The 25,038-nt window shown below is 45.9% G+C and overlaps 1 protein-coding gene across 1 annotated transcript; it reads left to right on the top strand.

The window, feature by feature from the left end:
- Positions 1-5,137: 5,137 nt before the first annotated feature.
- Positions 5,138-25,038, top strand: rab11fip3 (RAB11 family interacting protein 3 (class II)). Its single transcript, XM_084456519.1, has 11 exons — positions 5,138-5,254; positions 6,156-6,328; positions 12,100-12,303; positions 16,624-16,659; positions 16,910-17,003; positions 17,169-17,413; positions 19,076-19,157; positions 19,323-19,460; positions 20,164-20,319; positions 21,617-21,757; positions 22,470-25,038. The coding sequence occupies exons 1-11, from the start codon at positions 5,192-5,194 to the stop codon at positions 22,581-22,583; spliced, it is 1,446 nt and encodes a 481-aa protein (XP_084312645.1). The 5' UTR covers positions 5,138-5,191; the 3' UTR covers positions 22,584-25,038.

Below are 25,038 nucleotides of genomic sequence, written 5' to 3'. Positions count from 1 at the left end.
AACACCTGGTCCACCCATGTACTGTAGCTTGGCTTAGCCTTAAAGGGTTAGTTTGGAATTTTGGACACAGAGCCTCATTTACAACTTAGCCATAATGTTGTTGACTGATGAAGATAATGTTCAGCTGATTCCATGCTGTCCCTCGTTCGGGCGTTCACAGCATGCTATTGCTAGAGCAATCAAACCGAATTGGCTAGCATTCAATGAAAACTCACTTAACACTCCAAACACCAGATAAACTAAACTTCTCATCAAAGTCAGACATAAACTCCTCATCAAAGTCAGACATAATTATCTCTTTTGAATGTGGACGTTGCTACATTGTTATGTTGTGTTGATAGTAAGAGAATAGTCCTCTCTTCAGTTCGTTTTTGTTGTGAAGACAATGAGCATGAAGTAAATAATTCAGTTTGCTTTTGTTGTGAAGACAATGGTGTCGGCTATTTACTTAATGCTTCCTATTTACAGAGAGCCAGAGACAACATATTGTCCGAACAAACAAATGGGTTCAACGATAGTTGGACTTCAAAAATAATGGTTTAAAAACTCAACAGAGCCCTTGACTGCCCTCGTATTTGATTGGGTGCACTGTGGGGTGTTTAAGTGACTTTTCTTTTAACATTAGCCAATTCGCTTTGATTGCGCTAGCATTAGCATGCCGTGAAACGCCCGAATGAGAGACAGCATGGAATCAGTTAAAATGTTCTCAATCAACAACATTATGGGTAAGTTATAAATGAGGCTCTATAAAATGCCAAGCTATCCCTTTAAGAATCTATAGCTCATCTCTGTGTTTAGAATGATATTAGCCACAAATGTGTAGGCTATTTTATTTTGATTCAGAGCTCTCCTTGACTCTATTTTGCCATTAGCATGTGAAGATCAGAGCACTGCTGTAACTTCCAAGACTTCTCACACTCTTTTGCCAGAATTCCAGTCTGTCAGTATAGGCAGCATGGGGCTGTGCTTGCTCAATGCAACACACTTATTTTGCGGAGTTCATCCCTCCCACCTCTCTTCCTCACTCCGGAGTCACAACGTAAAACCTGCTCTTCCAGCTCCAACTGGTCCTCTAGTTTCAATTTGTTGACTTATCGTGTAGCCTCCCTTCATCTTTGTCTGTCATTTCACTGTGGTTATTGACGAGCTGCTGGTGACCTTAATAAAGAAAAAGTCTTGAGGGCATGGAAATGCCTCCCCCCCCGTGGAGCCTATGGCATGTGTGGAGCCCCTACTCCAGTCTAGACTTGGATGGTTTAACAAAGCAAGTCGAACTGAAAGAAAATGATCCTCTGAAACTGGTGTTAGCACTGTGAGACAGCTCGCAGAGTACTAGAGTGGCCAAATGCCCCAACAGAAGCACACAAGGCCACATCTTCAGTCAGCCTCTTCAGCCTCTTCAGCCTCTTCAGCTCATAGTGACACAGTAGTCTGCAGCAGCCTTTGGCAGCAACAGCAGCGGTGAGTAGCATAAGAGCAGGGTACGACTCGCCCAGGCTCCACCGACTGCGGTCAAGGGCGCTGTTTGTGTTATTTTCTCTCAGTAGGGTGTCTCTTCACAGCTCTGTTTACTAGATACTGTACCAGAGCCCCAGTGGCTGATGGGAGTTTTTCCCCATTGTCCTCGCTCATTGGAGAGTCTCAGGTTTCACTGCTTGTCTGCAGGTGCTTTCAGACAAATGCTTTTATTGACATATCTGAATTAGATAGGGGACCATTTCTTGTTATTTTCTTGTTTTATTTTGTCCAAACACCACGTCACATTGTACACACTACTAAGTCACATTGTACACACTACTAAGTCACATTGTACACACTACTAAGTCACATTGTACACACTACTAAGTCACATTGTACACACTACTAAATCACATTGTACACACTACTAAGTCACATTGTACACGCCACTAGGTCACATTGTACACACTACTAAGTCACATTGTACACACTACTAAGTCACATTGTACACGCCACTAAGTCACATTGTACACACTACTAAGTCACATTGTACACACTACTAAGTCACATTGTACACACTACTAAGTCACATTGTACACACTACTAAGTCACATTGTACACACTACTAAGTCACATTGTACACACTACTAAGTCACATTGTACACACTACTAAGTCACATTGTACACACTACTAAGTCACATTGTACACACTACTAAGTCACATTGTACACACTACTAGGTCACATTGTACACGCCACTAGGTCACATTGTACACACCACTAAGTCACATTGTACACACTACTAAGTCACATTGTACACGCCACTAAGTCACATTGTACACACTACTAAGTCACATTGTACACGCCACTAAGTCACATTGTACACACTACTAAGTCACATTGTACACACTACTAAGTCACATTGTACACACTACTAGGTCACATTGTACACACTACTAAGTCACATTGTACACACTACTAAGTCACATTGTACACACCACTAAGTCACATTGTACACACTACTAAGTCACATTGTACACACTACTAAGTCACATTGTACACACTACTAAGTCACATTGTACACACTACTAAGTCACATTGTACACGCCACTAGGTCACATTGTGCACTTTAAATGTTATGCATTGTTGATTGTTACTCCACACATGAAAGACTAGGCTACATGTGTTCAAAGTAGGACAGCAAGGATGCGTACTGTACATTTAAAGGTCAGCTCATCGTTGATTGACCATAGCACATTCGGCTGGACTTTGCTTCAGTAAAGCCTGAAATGCTGAAAGCACTGTTTTAGAGCTGCCCTTAAGACAACAGTGTGAGTGCAGTAAGGTGGTGATTTACAGGAGCTGAAACCTTAACAGACAGTATTCTGTCCAGTTCTATTCAGTTATTGACGTTCATTTCCTCTGTTTGACCATGTGTATTGCCAGTGTTTGCATATCCTCTTGGGTGTATAGCGTACTGTGTGTGCGTGTGCGCGTGTGTGTTGACTCTGTACTGACCTTGCAGGTACAGAGCCCCAGCTCTATGATATGCACTTCAGCCCAGGGGACGAGGCAGGGGGCTGCCAGGAGGAGTATGACGAGGTGAGTTTACTAAACCCCACCAGACAGGCCTAGGGCTCGCTAACTACAGGTAAGAATGGAGATCACCTTCCACTCACTATATGCTCTAGAGTGGGTGCGTTAAAACCCAAGTCCTCTGAGAACTGGCAGTAGGAGAGCGCGTGTCTGGAGTCTCTGTCCTGTTTGAGGCCCTTATGTAACACGGTATGATAAGGGCCATGGATTGTGGTCAGTTGTGAGTGAACGTGCCCAAGTGGTTCACCATGGCACCCCATTTTAATTGATCACGGTCTTGTGCTGTCCCCATTGCCCTCACGTGCAAAGTATTGTGTCCAGCTCAGAAGCTGAACTTTGTATGCACTCACACATCCCACAGCCATTCACAGAATGGCTCTCAAAACTATGATTACCGCTCTGTGAATATTCCACATGCTGAACACCACGGTTTGGCACACGCCTATGACATCTGGTTGAATTTTGACATTTTATTTTTCTTTTGACAATGTCGAGTGGTTGGAATCTGGTTGTACTTTACACATGTGTGCCATTATGGTTTTTTCAGCTGCGGTTTAGCGTTTTTGGGATTCCTGAAGTCTATTGTGCATGGACTTGTATATTTAACTGTAATTCCTGCGGCCTCTCAGAGATGATTTTTTTTTCAGCTGAAGTTCTGAGCGCTCTGAACTCTGGTTTGACTGTAGTGTATGCTGCCCTTTACAAACCCAGTTCTGCACACTACGTTGTATCAGCGCCCTCCATTGGCATGGTTTATAAGTGCAGTCCCAGAGTTTGTGTGCAAATTCAGGCAGAGTACAGAAGAGATCTTCAACCGCAGAGTTAGTACAGAGGGCCTAGGTTTACTTCCTGGATGGAATTAGGGCAACGCAAGTTGATTCATGATTCTATGAGGAGCCTATGATTCATTCTTAATGAGAACAGCCACATATGAAACATTATGTATGCAAAACAGAACAGGTAGTTTGAGATAGAGATTTATAAAAAATAAAAATAAAAACTCACTATGGCATTTGAGTAAACCTCTCACCAGCTTCTAACATTAACAAGTTCATACATTTGCCCTTTAAATACTAGTAGCTACTGGATGTATCGTTTGAATGTAGCCTGTAAGCAGAGTTTTGAGGGAGTTGATTTCTTTGAAGTAGTCGCCACACCTGTGTCCCTAGGCTCGTAGTATTTCCCCCTGGGTTCGTGCCAGTCGAGGTTCTCCTCTCAATGGCCTTGCTGTTCTGTCCCTGTTTGCTTTCAAAACAGGCGAGGTGAGGCTGTGGGGCGGAGGCCTGCGCTGAGAGAACTCAACTCCACCCACCCCCACCCCTCCTCCTCCCTCCTCCTCCCAGGCATCCATCTTTAGCTCACTTCTTGTCCTTTCCCCAGCCCCCCTTCGCAGACCCCCTTCCCAGACCCCTTGTTTAGGTCTCAGACCAGAGGGAGTTTTCTCTCCCTTTGTCATTGTCACGAGCATATCTCCCTGTCAATGTAATGGCCATTGTTTGCAAACCTGTTCTCGTCAGGAGAGTGAGTTCATCAGCAGGCTGTCCACACAGCTTCTCCTTTGCCTCTCCAAGGCTGAGGGTTGTGTTCCTGGCCTTACGTCATGCTGCTTCACCTCCAGAAGGTAAACAGCCAGGCAGTTTATGGCAGTGCTGTATGATGGCCCCTCGTTCTACCTGCTATCCATGATCGGCTATAGTCATTCACCTCGTCACATTGGCAGAAAAAAAAGATTATATAGACAATCTTGTGTCTTATTTTGACCATTATTCAGTGCAGGGTTGATGAGGGGGTAGAAGGGTGGCAGAAGAACAGGCAGTACCATTGCCTTCCCCTGCCCTTCGGACTCTCACTTTCTCCCTCCCTCCCTCCCTCCCTCCCTCCCTCCCACCCTCCCTCCCTCCCTCCCTCCCTCCCTCCCTCCCTCCCTCCCTCCCTCCCTCCCTCCCTCCCTCCCTCTCTCTCCACCCCTCTGAGAACCCAGTGGAGCTGGACTAGGTGTTACAAATTCTCCTGCTTTTCACTGTCTGTTTTTTCTCTCACTCTCCCTGAGAGTGAAAGGGAGGAAGCGCTAGGAAGGGTAATTTGCGGGGGTCTCATGACAGGCCAGTCTTCCTGTCAGTGAGGCCCAGACAGAGAACATGGTTTTGGGCATGGTGGACAGCCCTCTGGGCCCGGCTCCTCCTGGAGCTCCGATCAGACAGGTAGGATAAGAGTCTCTCCCACACCCCACTCACCTGATCTGGACTCATTATGACTCATTCACTGACTGGCTCTGTGTTCGAGCTAATGGCTAACTGCTGATGAAGTTGCGTCGAGTCTGTCTTTGGGCATTTTGTAGTTTTTTTTGGCAGTTTGGAAAGCATGCACTCTCGTGGGGGAATGCTCTGTGGTTGTACTTGTTGACTAGAGGTGTCAATGGCCCAGTAGGTTTTGCTTGGCACAGCGATTTGTAAACACTAACGAATTGGATTTGAATTGTTTTCATACTGAATGATTATTCGTTTGGATGTTCCTCTATATGACATGTTGAGCCACTGGCAAAAGCTGAGCTGATATTCCACTTTCTCGGCTTGAATAATGTCCTTAGCTGCAGATACTGTATCATTTCACCAGACAAATATGAAAAGATGAAATCTACGATGCTTTGAAATTCAGCACCGGCAGTCAAATTTCATGTAAATGCCAACCAAGCCCATTATTCATCGTATGCTTTTTCTTGTACAGTGATGTAACACCTTGTAAATCATTAGCACGCTGTATTGGTCTCCATAACTGCTCTGTAGAGTATACAGTTACATTTCACTTCCCAGGGAGTTATAATCCATCTCTGTCAGCAATACTCGGCCACAGCTAAAGGCTATAGTACAGTAGGTACAGTAGCTGCTACAGCTTGCATTCATGCTTAGTTAGAGACACGTTGTGTTTACAGTTCAGACTATACAGACAGCCCATCCAGCTCCCCTTATAATGCCATTTTTAGTCAGTTGTTAATAATTTACCAATGGAAATTATCCATTTAACTAACTGTCTGTGTACAAGATGTATTCAAATACATAAATGGCTAACTGTGGTCTCTATTGGCTCTTGTACGTCTCTCTGTAGCAGAACGAGGTGACGGACAGCGCCTACCTGGGCTCCGAGAGCACCTACAGCGAGTGTGAGACGTTCACGGATGAGGACACGGGAGCCCTTGTTCCCCCGGAGATGCACGAGGAGGTAGAGACGGACAGTGGCATCGAAGCTACCCTGCACGACCCCGAGGATGGCAACAACAGGTAGGTGTTGACCTTTCAACCTGTCACATCAACCCTCAGCCCTACTTGAACCTTTTCCAGTTAGCCCTGGCTAACCACGCCACCTTTATTTTAGACCTAACTTGCAAGAACCATTAACCAAATGGTAACCCCAGCAGGACCATGAGAAGCTAGGTGTAGGTCACAGCTGTCCCATACGGCGTATCATGAACCAGAATAAAAGCCAATTTCACTACAGTAGTTTTCACGGGGCACCCAGTCATTTCGAGGCAGCACAGCGAAGTGGTCGGGCGTGGGTGTAGGGCTTAACTATGGCCTGGAGGTAGAAAGGAGCTGTTCCTTTCACTGCCCTGTAGGCTAGCACCAGTGTCTTAAACTGGGTGTGAGCTGCTACAGGGAGACAGTGCAGGGAAAAGAGAAGGGAAGTTGTGTTGGAGAACCTGGGGCTGCGAGATTCAGCTTTGTGGACAAGCTCTAGAGGTCTGATGGCCGACGCCGGGGCCCCAGCAAGGAGGGAGGAGCAGCAGTCCAGGCGGGAGATGGCAAGAGCCTGGATGAGCACCTGCGCCATCTCGTCAGTGAGGAAGGGGCAAATGATGTACTGTAGATCAGGAATCTGCAGGAGTTCGTAATCGATGCAGCGTTTGCCGAAAATGTCAGTTGGTCATCCAGGCTGGACATCTTGTCCAGGTTGAGCTTAGGTCTTATGTCGCAATGCCATTCTCGGTTCTAGAATACTCTTGAATCCATGTGGGTCACCAGACCAGAGATTAAAGAGAGGCAGTAGCACTGCCTGGCACTTTAATACCCTCTGTCTACCGACCTAGACTGTGTCCATCTAACTCAAGGTGCCTTTAAGATATTTGATTCCTCAAGTACCCTTTTGCTTTCAGGCTCTTGTGTACTCCCGTCTGATAACTCCAAAGGTGGATGTTGTTTTGGACCTAGTTGTGCTTGGCTCTAAGATCTGCCTTGTTGTGAATGGGACTTTTACAATAAACAATTAGACTAACTGATGGGTATAAGCAGATTACTGTTATTTTAAAATGCCTGTAGAGCCTTCTTATTTGAAGAATTAAGCCTGGAGCTGGTAGTTTTATCAAGTAGGGATTAGATTAATTAACCAATGCACAGATGACTGACAAACCAAGACAGCTCTTAGTTAATTGTCACAACATACACTTTACTACACTGAAGTTGCGAGAAGAAGTTATGAGAATTTTGCCCTTGTTTTTTCTACAGCTTAACAACAATAGAGTTCATGTAGAGATAACCTCACACATAGACACAATATTACAGCCTGAGACCTTGAGCCAGGAAAACAGAGTAAGCTGGCCGTCATTCTGTGCCCTGGACCTCAGCTGTTTGTTTGTGTCTTCCAATGGGTTTGGAGATCTGGAAATTGTTCGTTTTATTATCTCAAAAGAGTTAGACGTCTGTGTTACTGAAATGATCACAGTAAGTTCATATTTCTTATTAACCATAGTCAATCAGTTACCTTACTGGTGTCATACTTAGTTTATGCCTATTGCTACTTGCACTCAGATCATTTTTAAACCTCCATTCATTTACATAGCAGCCACCATTAATTTGGATTTGTTTGGGTGGGGGCCTGTGCACCCGTAATGATATGATAACCTGTTGAAAGGGGGCATAAATCATTAGCTGTGGTTTCTGGCCTGTACCCATCATCATCCCCACCCCCATGTCCTCCTGGAAGAAGCCATATTAGTATCCGACTCTTGTTAGTAGCGGCCACTGCAGGGTTTTGGACTGTGTACTTTTGTACGTTGTGTTCTAAATCTCTCATTAGGTGATGATGAATGTGTCTGATGTGTAATTCTTAGATTAGATTTTTAGGAGGTCATGACGTCTTCCTGACTTTCATCAAGGCTTCCTCACATCAGTGTGCGAAGGAAAGTGTCTTTGTGACTGTATTGGCCTCCCCTCACAAGTAGCGATGGCTTGAGGTCTGTATTTTGAGTGGATGTGTTGTTGTTGCTGGGTAATGTTGGGGGGGGGGGGCAGGCAGGCACCAGGGAGGAAACATAGGGGGAACGAGGCCCCGTCTTGCTGACTGTGTGACCTGTCTCTTCAGCACGACGACGGATCAGAGGCCTCTGGCTGACAGGGATGTGCTCGGACTTCCTTTCCACAGCCGAGCCTTGAATTCCAGGAAGTGTGGAGTTTGCTGTTTTTCACTCTTTTCCTTTTTTTTTTTGAGGAGGAGGCAACTTGAGGGATTTGCAGTAACTGCACAATAAAAAGCGAATGACACAGATCTGCAGTGTAAGACCTCATTGCCAGTAATGCCCTTGCTCCTTTTTCCAACAAACAGTGACTCAAGTGTGTAACTGCAAAAAAAACGTTGGGCTTTTAAACATTGGTTTTGCAACACAGCCTCGGAGGGTGTCTTAGCACTGTGTAGACGCCTGTTACATGTATGAGAACAAGCTCTGGGCTGGGGATTAGGAGATTTAACAGGATTACTACCCCCACCCCCCTCACACACATGCACACACACACACACATTCGAGCCCAGCACCCCTACATGCAGCTTGGCCTGGGCGGGTCAGCCTGCCTGTTGTCCCTGCTGAGCCCGAAATCTGATTAACCCTCAGACAGTCGCTGTCTTCCCAGACTCAAGTCCACTGGTACTCATGGTAACACAGGCCGAACTGTGACTTGTGAGGACTGCGGGCTGACAGTTTCTAAGAACATTGGGGAAATTTGTTTTTGGGGATTAAGCCTTGCTGTCATCGTTGTCCTAGTTGGAGAACTGTTGAGGTGCTGGAGTTGCGGTAACCAGTGTGACTTCAGGTGTTCAGTGTTCAGTTGCTCCGAGGCTGTTGCGGCAGGGCAGCGGGAGGCCATTGAAGATGCGTTCTCTGTCCTCACCCACCCTCCACGTGAGGGACATGAGTGTTGAGCTGAGTAGAGGGTAAGTGCCTCTGAATAAACGGATCAGGTCATTTGTTAAATTGTTGGATTTTTCCTGCTTTGCCTCTGTTCTTTAGGGGTCCTATGCTAGTAAACGTAGGAACCCTATTGTTTTCTGTATTCCTGGACATTCTCTCATCCATAACATGACATATTTATTTAATATTTATTATTTAAAGGATCCCCATTAGCTGCCACCTAGGTGACGAGCTAGTCTTCCCTAGTCTTCCACACATATGTTATGGATAACTCAACATCCTGGACCCAAAATGCTATGTCACCAGGTAGAAACTACAGACTACAGTGATCTAGTATACAGTGCTGGCATATCCACCCTGTTTGATGAAAAATTATGAAACCTGGTACACTTATGTCTTTACTCATAGGGAACACATTTTCTTCAAGAACCCATAATGTCCGCCTTGATGGATTTTTCTGCTGTTAACAGCTAAGAGATCCAATCCAAGATGGTGGAGAAGCTGTCTTTTTTCAAGTGCTCTTCATTTTGTACTACATTAATCTGGGGACTTGAAACTGGTTGGACAGGAAGAGGGCACGTCCATGTTGTACCATGTCAGAGCATCTATCTCAGCAGCTATCAGAAGATATCTTAAAAAATGAGGAAATTACAGGCATTTGACATTTAACCATTTTGGTGGGAAGCTAATTCTAATATGGTGCTTTAAAACTCATCTTCTCATGAACGCTTTACCTGATTCAGGCAAGGCACGTACCGTATGTACTCGTGGGTATTCTCTCGATCAAGGGTGATAAGGACAAGTCATTTTGTTAAACATTGTGTGATAACAAAAGTATGCTAACTACTGCAGTGTCCATTCAAAAGATGCACACCCTGGTGGTTAGGTGGTAACATTGCGCCCGTGGTAAATGGGTGGCACAAAATCTGATGCTTTAAAAGATTACAGAATCAGAAGAATACTCACTCCTTCAGTTCATCTGACTCCTTCAGTTCATCTGACTCCTCCAGTTCAACACTCCTCAATTCATCTGACTCCTTAGTTCATCACTCCAGTTCATCACTCCTCCAGTTCATCACTCCTCCAGTTCATCTGACTCCTCAACTCATCTGACTCCTCAGTTCATCACTCCTCCAGTTCATCTGACTCCTCAACTCATCTGACTCCTCAGTTCATCGCTCTGCAGTTCATCACTACTCCAGTTGATCTGACTCCTCAGTTCATCAGTTCATCACTCCTTCAGTTCATCACTCCTTCAGTTCATCTGACTCCTTCAGTTCATCTGACTCCTTCAGTTCATCACTCCTTCAGTTCCTCACTCCTTCAGTTCATCTGACTCCTTCAGTTCATCTGACTCCTCAACTCATCTGACTCCTCAGTTCATCGCTCTGCAGTTCATCACTACTCCAGTTGATCTGACTCCTCAGTTCATCAGTTCATCACTCCTTCAGTTCATCACTCCTTCAGTTCATCTGACTCCTTCAGTTCATCTGACTCCTTCAGTTCATCTGACTCCTTCAGTTCCTCACTCCTTCAGTTCATCTGACTCCTTCAGTTCATCTGACTCCTCAACTCATCTGACTCCTCAGTTCATCGCTCTGCAGTTCATCACTACTCCAGTTCATCTGACTCCTCAGTTGATCTGACTCCTCAATTAATCTGACTCCTCAGTTCATCACTCCTCCAGTTCATCTGACTCCTCAGTTCATCTGACTCCTTCAGTTCATCTGACTCCTTCAGTTCATCACTCCTTCAGTTCATCACGCCTTAGCTGCTCAGTCTGGATTTACCTAGTGGGCCAGCCCATCTGTCAGTCTTATGGGGGCGTATCCATAGGACCCCTTCATTATCACTTGCAGTTATATATTTTTCTTGTTGTTTTCTGAAAACTGAGCAGAGTTGATTGCACTGTATTGGAAGTCTGGTTGAAAGATGTGTAAATCATGAATTACTTAACTCAGTGTGACTTGGTCACTTAAAACCACCATAGACAAGCTAAACTCGTCTCCCCTGGTTGCTAAACATGTCTTATAATGGCTTTCTATGTATGTATTTGAGAAAGGTAGTCGCAGCTTATTTTAAACTCCAACCTTCAGGCTGTCTCCTCAATTAAGGTCACCTCTTGAAGCTTATCCTAAATGGAGACCATCCCACCCAGTGAAAGTGCCGTTCACATGTAGTGTTCTTGCATTGCTGCTAAAGCTAAGACATTTTGTGGAGACATGGGCATTAATGTGAATTAAAAGATTACCCCTCTAAGACCAATTGATTATAAACTTGTCCAGATTGCTCCCCTCTCAGCATTCTTAATCTCAGGTCCAAATGCTCTGTTCAGGATTTACATCGTTTCCAGGCTGCTTGATTCCAAACAAAGGACATATAGTACTGTACCATCTTAAAGCGTCTGCTAAATGACTTAAATGTAAATATTGTGTGTGTATAGAGCATGTTACTGCTCACACACTGTCTGAAGTACTCCAATGCCTCTATTTTGGTGGAACAGGGGTTGGAATAGAGAAGCCCCTTGTTGGGTAAGGCCTTCGCAGTGGTATGGAGACAACTGGAAGGACTCAGATCTCTATTTATAGCCTGGTCATAAACAGATATAGGTGGCAGTTAAGTAAATATACTTCAAACTTAGCTGAGGTCCTATTTTGAGCTTGCACCCTACATGCATAGGGTTCTGTACCCAGGTGAAGACGGGCATTATACACGAAAACATGAGCTCACCCAAACCGAGGCACACCACCTAAGATCAACACACACCAGCGTTTGCCTCCAATCCACCGACCCCAGTTTGCATTCACTTGAAGTGGTTCCCATCATCTGTCCTTTCTTCACACACTCATCCTTCTCATCCTCTCTCTGCCCCAGGTTCTCCCTGAACTCTGAGCTCCACAACCCCACCTTGGGGACTGTGATCGGCGGAGAGGAGGAGCACTTCGAGGACTTTGGGGAGAGCAACACCTCGGAGCTGCTGCTGGAGACCACAGAAGACGGGACTGAGTGTGAAGGCGACTGCTCTCTCCTCCAGGCCTCCGACCAGGTCAAGTGCTCCCCTCTGCTTCTCTCTCCAAGGTATGGGCTCCCCTGGTGAAGTAAAGCTCGAATAAATACAAATAACAATAATAAAACACCAGCAAACCCACCCATGAGTCAACATTCAGGGTTTCATTGTTTTTCTGTTGATTCGCCAGTTGTGAGATAGTATATCCAAAGGGAGTCATTGTGTAACATAGACGAGCTGCGGAAGGTCATTTAGTTGCCAGTTCCTTGAATGTTAGGAGTATGTTTTGTCGTAGCATGTGCTACACAACCACTAGAGTACTACTCTTATCAGTGGGAATTTTCACAGTTGTCCCATTTGATAACAACTAGTACTGTAGATATTGTCTGGAACTGGTGGCATAATGTCAGTCTCCCTCTCAGCTGCAGTTCCCTTGCCTGGAAGCCAAACTTATTCCCCAAAAAGTGTATTTTGTGATACAGTTGGACTTCTAGCCGCCCAGAACTATTACAGTGGGCGGGAGTACTTGCCAATCAACACAACAAATCGTTTGCCAAATCCAGTCGGAAGAACGGCGAAAATGTCTTTTCCGCCATGAAACTCCACTAGTGCATACTCTTGTTCTTGTTTAATTGTTGTTATTGAGTCTATTTCTGCAATAGCAGCACTTATGGCTGTGCTTATTCTATTAACATTAACGTTACCGCTCGTTGCTTCAGGAGACGCCATTAGCCTGCAACTTTGCCAATGGCCTGTATTTCACGGCATCAACTACGGGACCCAATCAGGGGCTGCGTCCTCACTGGGGTGGCAGAATGGTTCCTTTGTAATTTCTGGTAATCGATGTGGATGGGAAGGAGTCCAGACTGATCGTGGACAGCAGAATGTGAGCTCACGCGTGATCAGGATGGCGGCGCCAGGCTACAGTCTCCCAGCCTCACCACAACCTCTAGCTACCTCCCCTGGTGCCCTAACAAGAATGGTTTTGTTTATTTGGAGAGACTGAGGGTCAAACATTGATAAGAACACTACAGACATCCTTCCCACCCTCCACTGCCTCCTTCACGTGAAGGGCGAGATAAACGGAACAAAGGCAAAGTTCATTAACTGCTTACTCAGCAGAACTCGGGGAACTGGCTCAATTCCATTCCAAAATCCTGCTACTTTCGCTGTTCCCTTCATGACTCATGCGAACAAGGACTGAAATCATTATTACACAGATGGCGTACTACAATCCTGTGGCGGAATTGGGGGGGGGGTGTACACCCACTGATGCTCACACCAAATCTGTCCCCTTCAAAAAGTCAGTGCAGAAGTAAGACGGCACGTCTTTGGAATGGAACTCAGCCGGTACAGTCAGAAATAGGCCTTCCCATTGACCTTGTCTCTCCATTGAGGTTGACTATTCACATGTATGCAGTAATAGAGCACTTTGCCCACACCTGAACACCCCCCTCACCCCGTCTCCCTTTGGAGTCTGTATCACTCTGCTTGTTAAAACCCTGGGCACGACAACTCCTCCTGTACTCCTAACGTCCTGTCCTTCCCCTTCCCCCCTCCTTCTGCTCACCTCCGTCAGATAACACCTAATTCCCGCTTGGCTGATTTCTCCTGCCATGAAGCGCTTAGCGCTGCTGCTAATTGCTCAGCCTTCCCAGCTCCCGTCACGATATGGAAATAACTTGCCCTAATTGGATTGGCTTCACTGTTTTGTTTATAGTTAATGATACCGAAGCCAGTTTTTCTTCAACATTAAAATCCCGAAGCACAGTAAGCAGTCCCCTCCTGTAGGGAAGGAAGAAGTTCAATTTCCCCTGGGGATTATTAAAGTACTACTACTACTACTACTACTACTACTACTACAGAGGTAGTGAAATCCACCTGATTCCATTGTTATATACAGTAATATAATATTACTGTTCACTGTACTCATATGTTTCTGTTAATAGTAGTTGTAGTGTTTTGTGGAGCTTAGAAAGGTCAGAATGTCAAGGAATAAGTATTTTGACTAGGCTACACGTGCGTGCACACATGCCGCTGTGCTCATAAACGGCTCTGCTCAGTGCAGGAGCTTATACTGCCAGCGCCATGTACTCATAAAACACCAGGCCTCACTGCCACCTACATACAGTACTGAGTAATACACACGGTCCCTATCACACTCACACCTCTGCGTCTGTTACTTCACGCTCGAGTCCTTCACGGCATCCAGCAGAAAAGGCTTGGTGCAGCAGTGATTCTTAGGTGGAAATGACCACCATGTGACTCCACACACACACCACCACGTGACACGCCATTCCTGCCTACGCACACAGGAGTCCGTGCCAGTTATTATTGCGTAACTCAGACGAGACACACTGTCTGAATCAATGAACAGTCAGCCAGACAGGTAATGTGAGGGAAAAGCTGCCGCCCACACACTGACCTTAACAACAATGCTGCCAGTGTGCTACAGGTACTGTAGTCAACAGATCCAAGTTGTTGTTGTTGTTGACGACGACTGTAAACTGCATATTAGCCACCCTGCAGGGCCTCTTAAGTTTAGTCCTAGTTTCTATTCATTTTTAAAATGAGTTTAAAGTTTTGTTTGGACCAGTTGCCCTATTGACGGAAAATTCCATTGAAATGGTCTATAAAGTCACACCGTGACGTGCAGATTTAAATGTGAGCCTACAAGGCAGAGATATTTTTGGAACAGGGAGAAACCGAATGTAAGTTGGAGCCAGTTTGCTGCCCGGAGAAGCCATCCCCTAAATGAATACACAGCCGCGCCGCTCGCTTTTTCGGTCTCCCCTTTCAACTGGAAAGAATCTGGTGTCGACTGGATAGAACCGTTACACTTCCTGTGAAATGCGCCTCCTACTCCCCAAGTCAACCCCCCTATAAGATCAGTGGTTAGACTTCGAACACCTCAGCATCACCCTGATTCTGACGCTCCTGCTTTTCTCAGCTTCCCGGACTCACCGCGTTTTTCTGTCACTCACTTCTCTCCCCTCTTCCTCCTCCTCGTCTGTCTCCTCCTCCTCCTCCTCCTCCCCAGTGCCCCCACTCTCCCCTCCAGCCTTCAGAGCTTCCTCAGGGAGGAGGCGCTGGATTTTTTCTGTAGCCAATGTCACAAACAGATCAGTCGTCTGGAGGACCTCTCCACCCGCCTCAATTTCCTAGAGATGAATAGGTAACACCCACACCCCCCACCCCCTACCTGCGTGTGCGTGTGCGTGTGCGTTTGTGTTTTGATTGCTGTTTCACATAGATGACACACACACTCCCCATACTCTGTATACGGTGCGTTGGATTGGTCACAGGCACACACACGCTCACTGTGGCAACCCAGGGGACAGGGAATCACCGCAAACAAACGCTCCAAAATGGCAGCGGTCCGCCACTGGGCCTTCAAATGAAATAACTCAACTGGGGTTACAAAATGGAAGTTTCACATCTGAGGCGGCTCGTGTGAAAAGTGTGAAAGTCACACGACGACCCCGGGTTGCCACAACACACACACCACATTTCTGTATCGTGTGTGTGCTGTACTAAAACACGGTTGCGATCTACCCACATGCAGAGTATCATGGATTATGTGCACGTGTGTTTTTGTTGAACAAGTCACACATCCTGGTCAGTCCTCATCCTCCCCTCCTCCTCAATGCATGTTTGAGTTGCAGTGTGTCGTGCTTCAGCGTTCGTCTTGACATCGGGAAGCCCTCTCGAGCTCGGGCGTTCTCGAGCGTGCGTAGTGTTCGAACGTCTTGTTCCATTTTCTGTCTACGGTGAGTTCGGTGATCTGTGCTTCACTGTAGCTGGTCGACCAATAGAAGGTCATCTCCAAGGTCCCCTGGCGGCATGCGCTGTGAGTTGTCATACATCCATATTCATATCTGGCATCTGGCCTGTCCCTACGTCATGCAGAGGGTCAAAGTGTTAAAAAATGTCAACATATTTAAAACGACCCCGTAGTTACTTTTACAGGTAAGTGGCGTTAATGGCGGTGCTCGATGCGTCAGGTCATTGCTCTCACATTCCATTTCAGGCTCTCCATTTCAATGTTGTGAAAAAAGAACAATGCAAAACAAAACGATGATGCGTGTGAATGTCTGCCTGGCGCCGTGTACTGATTGATGATGTGCGTGAGCGTGAGAGAGAGACTTGCTGTGCATTTTGAGTAGATAAATATTTGAATGTACTCTGTGCTACATTTGATATAACCAACCACCTCTATCCCCCTCTCTCTCTCTCTATACCAGGCCATTAGTCAGCCAGTGGCCCTGGGGAGAGGGGGATAGGGGGTCAGGGGGTCAGGACGAGGGATACCAGGAGATAGTGTCTCTTTCCTCTCTCCTTTCTCTCTTCCTGACTGTAGTTTCCTGTTGTTCTGTCTTTCCTCCACACAGCTCAGGCAAGAGGCTGTCCAGCAGGAAAGTAGCGAGGTAGGTTCATGTCCTGTTTGATTCCTCTCAGTAGAGGATACGTAGATGTGAACGCTTGTCAAAGGACAATGCCATTAGGATGCCATGGTTACGAGAACAAGTTATATGTTAAAATGATCAACATCCTGCTAGGCGGTTTTTGGAGGGAATGGCCATTTAAAACATATAAAACAAGCTATGTGGTATTGGATTGTTGATGTTCACGGACAGAAGCATTGGTCTTGTGATCAGCCCGTCTCTGCTGTTTCAGACACCTTCTCCAGAACAGCTCGAGTACCCTGGACGGCATGGGAGAGTTGTCCCGGGACATTCTAGAACTGGCCGACACCGACATCACAGATAAGGTCAGAGTTTAGTTGACGATGACCCACAATCAGATCTGCAGTAACATCCGGGATTGCATCAGAAAGAATTAAACGGCATTCTTCTCACATCGTGTAATAATCAGTCAATCAAATAATCCACCGATGAATGTGGTGTTGACGCCTCCTCTTCCTCCTCTCCCCCAGGTGCTGCTCCTGGAGCGTCGCGTGGTGGAGCTGGAGCAGGACTCGGAGGCCAGCGGGGAGCAACACGCCCGGCTGCGCCAGGAGAACCTGCAGCTGGTGCACCGGGCCAACGCCCTGGAGGAGCAGCTGAAGGAGCAGGAGGTCCGAGCCGAGGAGCACCTCCACCGGGAGGCCCGGCGCCACAAGGACGCCCTCGCCAAGCTGGAGAGGGAGCGCGGCCTGGAGCTGGAGAACCTGCAGGCTCGGTCAGTAGTGAGGGCGGCGTGAACCCACGGACTAGTCCTTTACCCCGTTAATAACCTTGTCTCTTTTAACAATGGCGGCAAGGTGCACTTGTACGCTGACGAAACAGTGCTTTACTCAGCTGCATCGTCAATGGAAGGAGCATTGTCTGTTTTGCAGACAGCCTTTGACTCCACTCAGTGCCGGAGCTCAAACTTGTTTTAAATGCACCTAAAAGTAAATACAGTATGATGCATTTTCTAGGTCACGCCGTTTTAAGAAAGGTAATTCTATGATCTGATTCTGCACCTTGGCAAAATTACAACGCATTTTGGGGCATTATTATTACACGCTTTTAATCGAGAATTGATCACATACAGTAGGCCTACACTGTAAAAAAAATAATAATAAAAAGTAACTTTCAAAAGGGCACTTGCCTTGTCCAGAGGGCAAAGGGCAGGTGCTCTAGCACCACCTCGTGTCAATCTGTGCACGTCCCTGTGTATACAGCTAACTAAAGCTACCAACTACCTAGTGTAACATCCCTCATCACATGGAATGCCAGTCATTGTTGTAGAATTTCTAACTCTATTTATAAAGAAGTAAGTAAACAAGTAGCCTTGTTTCTCCATTCACAGAAGAGTGTTTTATTCACAGTTACCATGCAAGGAGGGATGTTTTCCAGTCATGACTATCCGTATAGTCACGTCAAAGGTTCCCCAAAAACGTAATGAGCAAAGTACAGAGCATAGCTTTTAACCTCAACCCAAACATCAATATGTAAATCTCCATTAACCAATGATTTGAAGGGATTCCGGAGAGCAGGACAGTCTTACAGGTCAATAGCTGACCTGTTAGTGAAATACCACAGGCCTTTGTTTATGGTCTTGTAAACAAAGGCTAGGCCAGTGAAGAGTTTTAAGGGGGGTGAGCGTTCTCCCTTGCCTGCCATGGCTTTATGAGGTGGGGGTGATCTGAGAAATGCTCTCACATCATCACCAGACAAGTTCTCTACATTGGTTCTGGTTGAATTTTTGGGGTTGGGAAAGGTTTGCCTTTGAGGATGTGATTTTATATTGTTGATATTGTTTTTATATTGTTTATGATGTATTGTGTAACCAGGGCACCCTTGTAAATGAAACTCAATGAGCTCCTCTGGCTAAATATAAATAAATTCTGTTTGTACAGTCACATAGAAGAATGGAACAGAATGGAAGGTTAATTTACTATGTGTAACAAGTACAAGTACCGATACATTGGAATTCTTGTTATCACTTGTCCTTACAGTATATTATCAGTGCTAATCAGTTCCTCATTCCAGTTCTAGGTAGGCTAGACATTTAAAGGTTCCCAAACTGGAAATTTACTATACTATCCCTATTTGATCTTTTGTGTGCAAAATTGACACCATTGCCGTCATGACTGTCTTTGGCACTATGGGGCATCACTGCCACCTACTGGTCAAGTGAACTGATGAATTGAAGGTTACTATATGCTTGTATAGTTTTAGTATGCATAGCTGGCAACGTTTGTTGTCATGTATGTGAAGGTTTGTGGTCTCTCTCTTTCTCTCTCTCTCTCTCTCTCTCGCTGGCTTGCCCTATCTTTTTCTCTCTCTCTCTCTCTCTCTCTCTCTCTCGCTGGCTTGCCCTATCTTTTTCTCTCTCTCTCTCTCTCTCGCTCAGATTCCAGCAGTTGGACGAGGAGAACAGTGAGCTGAGGTCCTGCGTTCCCTGCCTACGCGCCAACATTGAGAGGCAGGAGGAGGTGAGAGCAGTCCCCCTCTCTCCTCACCCTCCCAGCCCTCCTTCTCAACTTTCCACCCCCCCCCCCACGTCTACTTCCTCTCTCATCTCTCCTTTCAACTACTTTTTCCGTCCCTCCATCCACGCTCTCAAAACTCCCATATCATCCCCCATCCTCCCCCACCAGGAGAAGAGGAAGCTGCAGGATGAAGTGGAGGACATGACAGACAGGCTGAACGAAGAGTTGGAGGCGCGCAGGAAGATGGCCGACAAGCTGACCCACGAGCGCCATCAGAACCAGAAGGAGAAGGAGTGTACCCAGGAGGTGAGGCTCAGGTGTCACACACACACACACACACACACACACACACACACACACACACACACACACACACACACACACACACTAACTGGTGAGAGGCGGCACCTTGATCAAGGATTCTCAGAGGACTGTTCTGGTCTTTCACTGTTCTGGAAGAAGCATATTTTGTGGTTCATACCTTTTTTTTCTCTCTCACATGCAGATACATTGCTTTTTACTATTGCAATTTGCTATTGTTGCTATTTACTATGTCATCTTGGTCTCATATGTGATTCTCAATCAATATTATAGAACGAGGAGTGCCGACCTCTCAATCTGATTGGCTATTGCATATTTATGATATACCACGGATAAAGCCTGTTTACAGTTTTGTATGAACTACTTCTGTGCCACATGTTGGCTATACAGGTTTTTGAAAGTATATTGTTTTAACCAAACAATGGACAATAAAGCTTTTGGGCTTTTTCGAATCCAAATCCATTCCATCACAATACATTTTTTGGAATTGTGCATTTATTGTTTGTTTTGTTCAGCCTTGACTGCAACTGACTGATGTTATAGAATACAGCTATACAACTATGCCCTCGCTTTCTGACAGGCATCTCTCTCTTGCTCGATCTCTACCTCCCTCCCTCTCTACCTCTCTCTTCCTCCATCCCTCTCTCTCTCTCTCCCTCCCTCCCTCCCTTTGTCCCCCTCCTCCCAGCTGATCGAGGACCTGCGTAAACAGCTGGAGCACCTGCAGCTGTACAAGCTGGAGGCAGAGGCCAAGAGGGGGCGCTGTCCCAGCGCCGGGCTCCAGGAGTACCAGAGCCGCACGCGCGAGGCTGAGCTGGAGCAGGAGGTCCGACGACTCAAACAGGTAAACGTGTTACGGAAGGTTCTCTCTCCCCTCTCTACTTACGTTCGCTGGAGAGACGAGTGGTCCGTTAGACTAGAGCCTGGAGAGACGAGTGGTCTGTTAGACTAGAGCCTGGAGAGACGAGTGGTCCGTTAGACTAGAGCCTGGAGAGACGAGTGGTCCGTTAGACTAGAGCCTGGAGAGACGAGTGGTCCGTTAGACTAGAGCCTGGAGAGACGAGTGGTCCGTTAGACTAGAGCCTGGAGAGACGAGTGGTCCGTTAGACTAGAGCCTGGAGAGACGAGTGGTCCGTTAGACTAGAGCCTGGAGAGACGAGTGGTCCGTTAGACTAGAGCCTGGAGAGACGAGTGGTCCGTTAGACTAGAGCCTGGAGAGACGAGTGGTCCGTTAGACTAGAGCCTGGAGAGACGAGTGGTCCGTTAGACTAGAGCCTGGAGAGACGAGTGGTCCGTTAGACTAGAGCCCGGAGAGACGAGTGGTCTGTTAGACTAGAGCCCGGAGAGACGAGTGGTCCGTTAGACTAGAGCCTGGAGAGACGAGTGGTCCGTTAGACTAGAGCCTGGAGAGACGAGTGGTCCGTTAGACTAGAGCCTGGAGAGACGAGTGGTCCGTTAGACTAGAGCCTGGAGAGACGAGTGGACCGTTAGACTAGAGCCTGGAGAGACGAGTGGACCGTTAGACTAGAGCCTGGAGAGACGAGTGGTCCGTTAGACTAGAGCCTGGAGAGACGAGTGGTCCGTTAGACTAGAGCCTGGAGAGACGAGTGGTCCGTTAGACTAGAGCCTGGAGAGACGAGTGGTCCGTTAGACTAGATTACTATGTATTTCTTTATAAATGTTCTTAGCCGGTAGACAAACATACTCCTGGAGCTTGCTCGATCGGCTTGTTGAGAGGGGTCAGGGAAGAATTTTTACAGCTCACTTATCTGGCCCCTGGGTGATACTGTTTTTTTGCTTCCCTCTGGAATATGTAGAGAGTGGGTCGTATGCCCACCTCCCTTGTTCTCTGTAAAGCGCATTGTGTTGCCTCTGGGTATGAAATGCGCTATACAAATAAAGCTTTGATTGATTGATTGACTAGAGCCTCCGTGGTTTCTGCCTCTTCAGCTGGTAAGACCTGGTAAGGCTTTTTACACACTCAGAAAGGACAACTGCGCCGCAAACCTACACCTAAACCAACACCATCTAAAGCCCTACAGAGGAGACGGGAATAGCTTCCCCTCTGAGACCCTCTCCCTCTGAAGCCCCAGCTGCGTGTCCGTTCTGTGCGTGTCTGACCTCTGACCCTTCCTCTACAGGACAACCGGAGCCTGAAGGAGCAGAACGACGAGCTGAACGGCCAGATCATCAACCTCAGCATCCAGGGAGCCAAGAACCTGGTGACGGCCTCCTTCTCCGAGTCCCTGGCCGCTGAGATCAATTCTGTGTCCCGAGGAGAGGTGAGACTCACACCTGAGACTTCCCATTAAGATATTGTATTAGCGTAAGGTTGTATATTAGGATTGGGTAAAAGGGTGATGCACTTGTGTGTGGCTTTTTAAGCTTCATTCACACCGACTAGGCTATCCATTCTACCTTTCTACCGTTACCATTCTACCGGCAATCACATTATGTAAAAAGGCTAATATAAACTGCACATTTACTGTATATAGGCTAGCTTATTGCAAATAAGAATAGGTCTTTTGGCATGTTCCCCTACCTACTGTATGCTGCCTTGTTGTGCACTGACCAACTAATTCTGCTACTGTATGTTTGATCACGAAAAAGTAGCATATAGGTTGGGCCAACAAATCAAATAGGAGTAAAAGGGAAATAACGCTTTTAAAACAACTAGATAAATACCAGTTTTCACAAAAGGCATGTTCTTCAGACACTGGAAAATGCTCCCCATCCTATCCGACATACAGTATAGCAAAGCTTTTGTGTCTAGTACCTTGATCTCTGGCATCCCATAAATTGTCTACTGCACATACTTATTAAAATAGGCTGTTACATTTTTGCGAATACTAGGAATAGGCATTCAAGGCCTGCTTATCGTTGTTCTGTCACTGTGTGCCATTCAAATATCTTCTACCTGTGTTGGTCACCTCATACATATGAACTGATATTCAGAGAACGGCTCTTTGTGCACTTTCTTCTCTGTGTTTGCAGTTGATGGAAGCCATCCACAAGCAGGAGGAGATCAACTACCGGCTACAGGACTACATCGACCGCATCATCGTGGCCATCATGGAGTCCAACCCCTCCATCTTGGAGGTCAAATAGAGGCCATCTTGAACAGGGTAGCCACAGGGCCACGCTCACAGGCTCAACGGACTGCAACACTGTGGGAGAGGCGGCAAAGGACTTGCTTCTGAGAACCTGAAGAAGTATATAATAGCCTATTTGAATATATCAGGTGGACAAAAAGCACTCCCCAACTCCAATTACCCTTGAAGAAGATTAAAAAGAAGATTTATCAAAATAAATTGACACTGTTGGTGGCTGTTGTCGATGGAGAATAAGCTATGTTTCATAGTCCCTGGGATATTTGAGTTTACCTATGTGTATGTGTTCTCTTACCTGGATAGGCTTGGGTTCTGATGACTTCCATGTATGTGGGTAGAGGGACCAGATCGAATTGCCCATGTGTGTTTATGTGTGTGTATGTGTGTCTGTGTGGGTTCTTTCATACAGTAGTATTTCCATGAAACGGAACATGGAGAAGGTCTCTCTAACCCTCAACAAGGACTCAGAATGTCAGGTTTGGCACAGATATGAAATGTATGAAATGAGATCTGTCCAAGAGCCCAAATCTAACATTATCTTAGTATCTTATTGTCCTTTGACTCCACTGCAGCTGATTGCCTTGATTATTGTCAGTGAAGGTCATATCACAATGAGTTATTCTTTACAAAAACTCATGGTTGTGTTTTATTTTACCAGACTGAACCGTGTTCGAGCCACATCAAGTGTTATGAAGCCAACTGTCTGAAGCACTGGTTGGAAATGATCGAAGATGCCATTAACCGCTGGCTTTCTTCAATACAGGCTTGCCGTGCTATCTACAGTTAATCGTCACGTTTGCAGTGTGTCTGACCCATAACTAAATTTGATTATCTTCCTAGTATGAGTCAAGAAAACCCAGGTGAGGGACATTTCTCGGGGTTGGGAGCGAGAAATGCCCTGAGGGTTAGGGTATACCAGGTGTGTGTGCGTGCATGTGTGTGTGTGTTTTATCTTTTGTGCTTTGTGTAGCTAGAAATTATAGAAAAATGGTTGGTGAGTACAGGAGTAGTAACGAGAATGATTATATTATTCTCATGAACTTCAAATGTCTGATGGAACTGGTTGGTTTATCGTTTGCTGCTTCTCCATTTGTTTTTACAATGAAACAGAGTTCCTAGGGGTCAGGGGGGTCAAAAACTCAAAAATGTCATTTCCCATCGTTCCCTCTAGATGCACTAGAGGGAGTGTACAGTACATTGTACTTGAAAACTGATGCAGAGACCAGCACTTGGGAATTGTAGTTATTCCTGATGACTGACATAAATGTTACTCATAATGACAATTATGCTTTATAGAAAGTATTCATATCAAAATATATTTGAGATTTGAGAAAAAGAAGTGGTGAATTGGGAAGATGGTCTCAGTTGAGTGCTCTGGGAAATGTAGTTTTTGGAGTGTGATCCGCCTGTTCCTCAGTGCTCTCAGGCTGAGTGAAAATGTTAAGGAGTCAGCTAATCCAGGGTTGTACACTACAGTACCAATCATTTCTATTGGAAAAGTGATTTTCCATGAAACTATTTTGACTGAAAATATTTGACATGCTGTATGAAATCAGTTGTACTTTGCACTCAATTTATGTTTTATTTTTTAATTAAGAGGAGAATGCCTCATGTGTCTGTTGAAAGATTATTCATTGTGAAGGGATGAAATCCTTAAAAGTCCCAAATGAAGAATATTGTAACAGATCTGTTACTTGTGGTTAAGGAGGAATTTCAAAGAGGTTTCTTGTTTATTACTCAACAGCTTTTTGGTCTAAAGGAGCAGAAAACACTTAGATTTAGCAATAACATCATGAAGAACAGTGGACTTTGATGAAGGACAAACGTCACAAAATGACAAACACTGCTACTGTATATCGGTTGAGCCTCAGTTGACTAAAGCTCCATCTAGATCTATTGTGTCTACTGAAGCCCAAGGACACCTGGTACAGGTAGACACTCACCATACTCTTCAGTGCTTTACCTTCGAAGGCTGCAACTTCAGAAAGGGGAACGTGTGATTGGTTCCTGTCGAGGGGATGGACACCGCATGGGATACTGCAGCTACGCTACCACAGCACAGGCAGCCTCTGCCTTCTCCACCCACCAACCTGCTACACTACATCACTGCTCTTCTCACTTCGGCACTCCATGGAAAATGGCCTTGGATGTAAATTACTTGTAAAGTTTTTTTTTTTTTTCTATCCTTGTAGATTCTAGGTATTTTTATAGTCTGAGGGGGGGAAAAAATAGATTTTTTTTTTTTTCTGCTGAGAACGATCCCTTCTCCTTTGAGGGGTTGCCTGTATGTCGCTCTAGCATGTAGCGTGTACACCTCAGTTTCTCACGTGTGTGAATCACATGCAGATATTTATTCACCATTATACAGAATTTACACTTGTTTGAATAGCTAACTGCTTCATCGGCTTCTCTCAAACAAAAGTTTGTGAATAGAGTTTGGATTCACAAGGGAA

Source organism: Borostomias antarcticus (assembly GCF_949987555.1).
Source record: "Borostomias antarcticus genome assembly, chromosome: 22".
NCBI classification, from domain to species: domain Eukaryota; kingdom Metazoa; phylum Chordata; class Actinopteri; order Stomiiformes; family Stomiidae; genus Borostomias; species Borostomias antarcticus.
The sequence above is the reverse complement of the archived record's forward strand: the minus strand, read 5'-3'. Positions and strand labels throughout refer to the sequence as shown.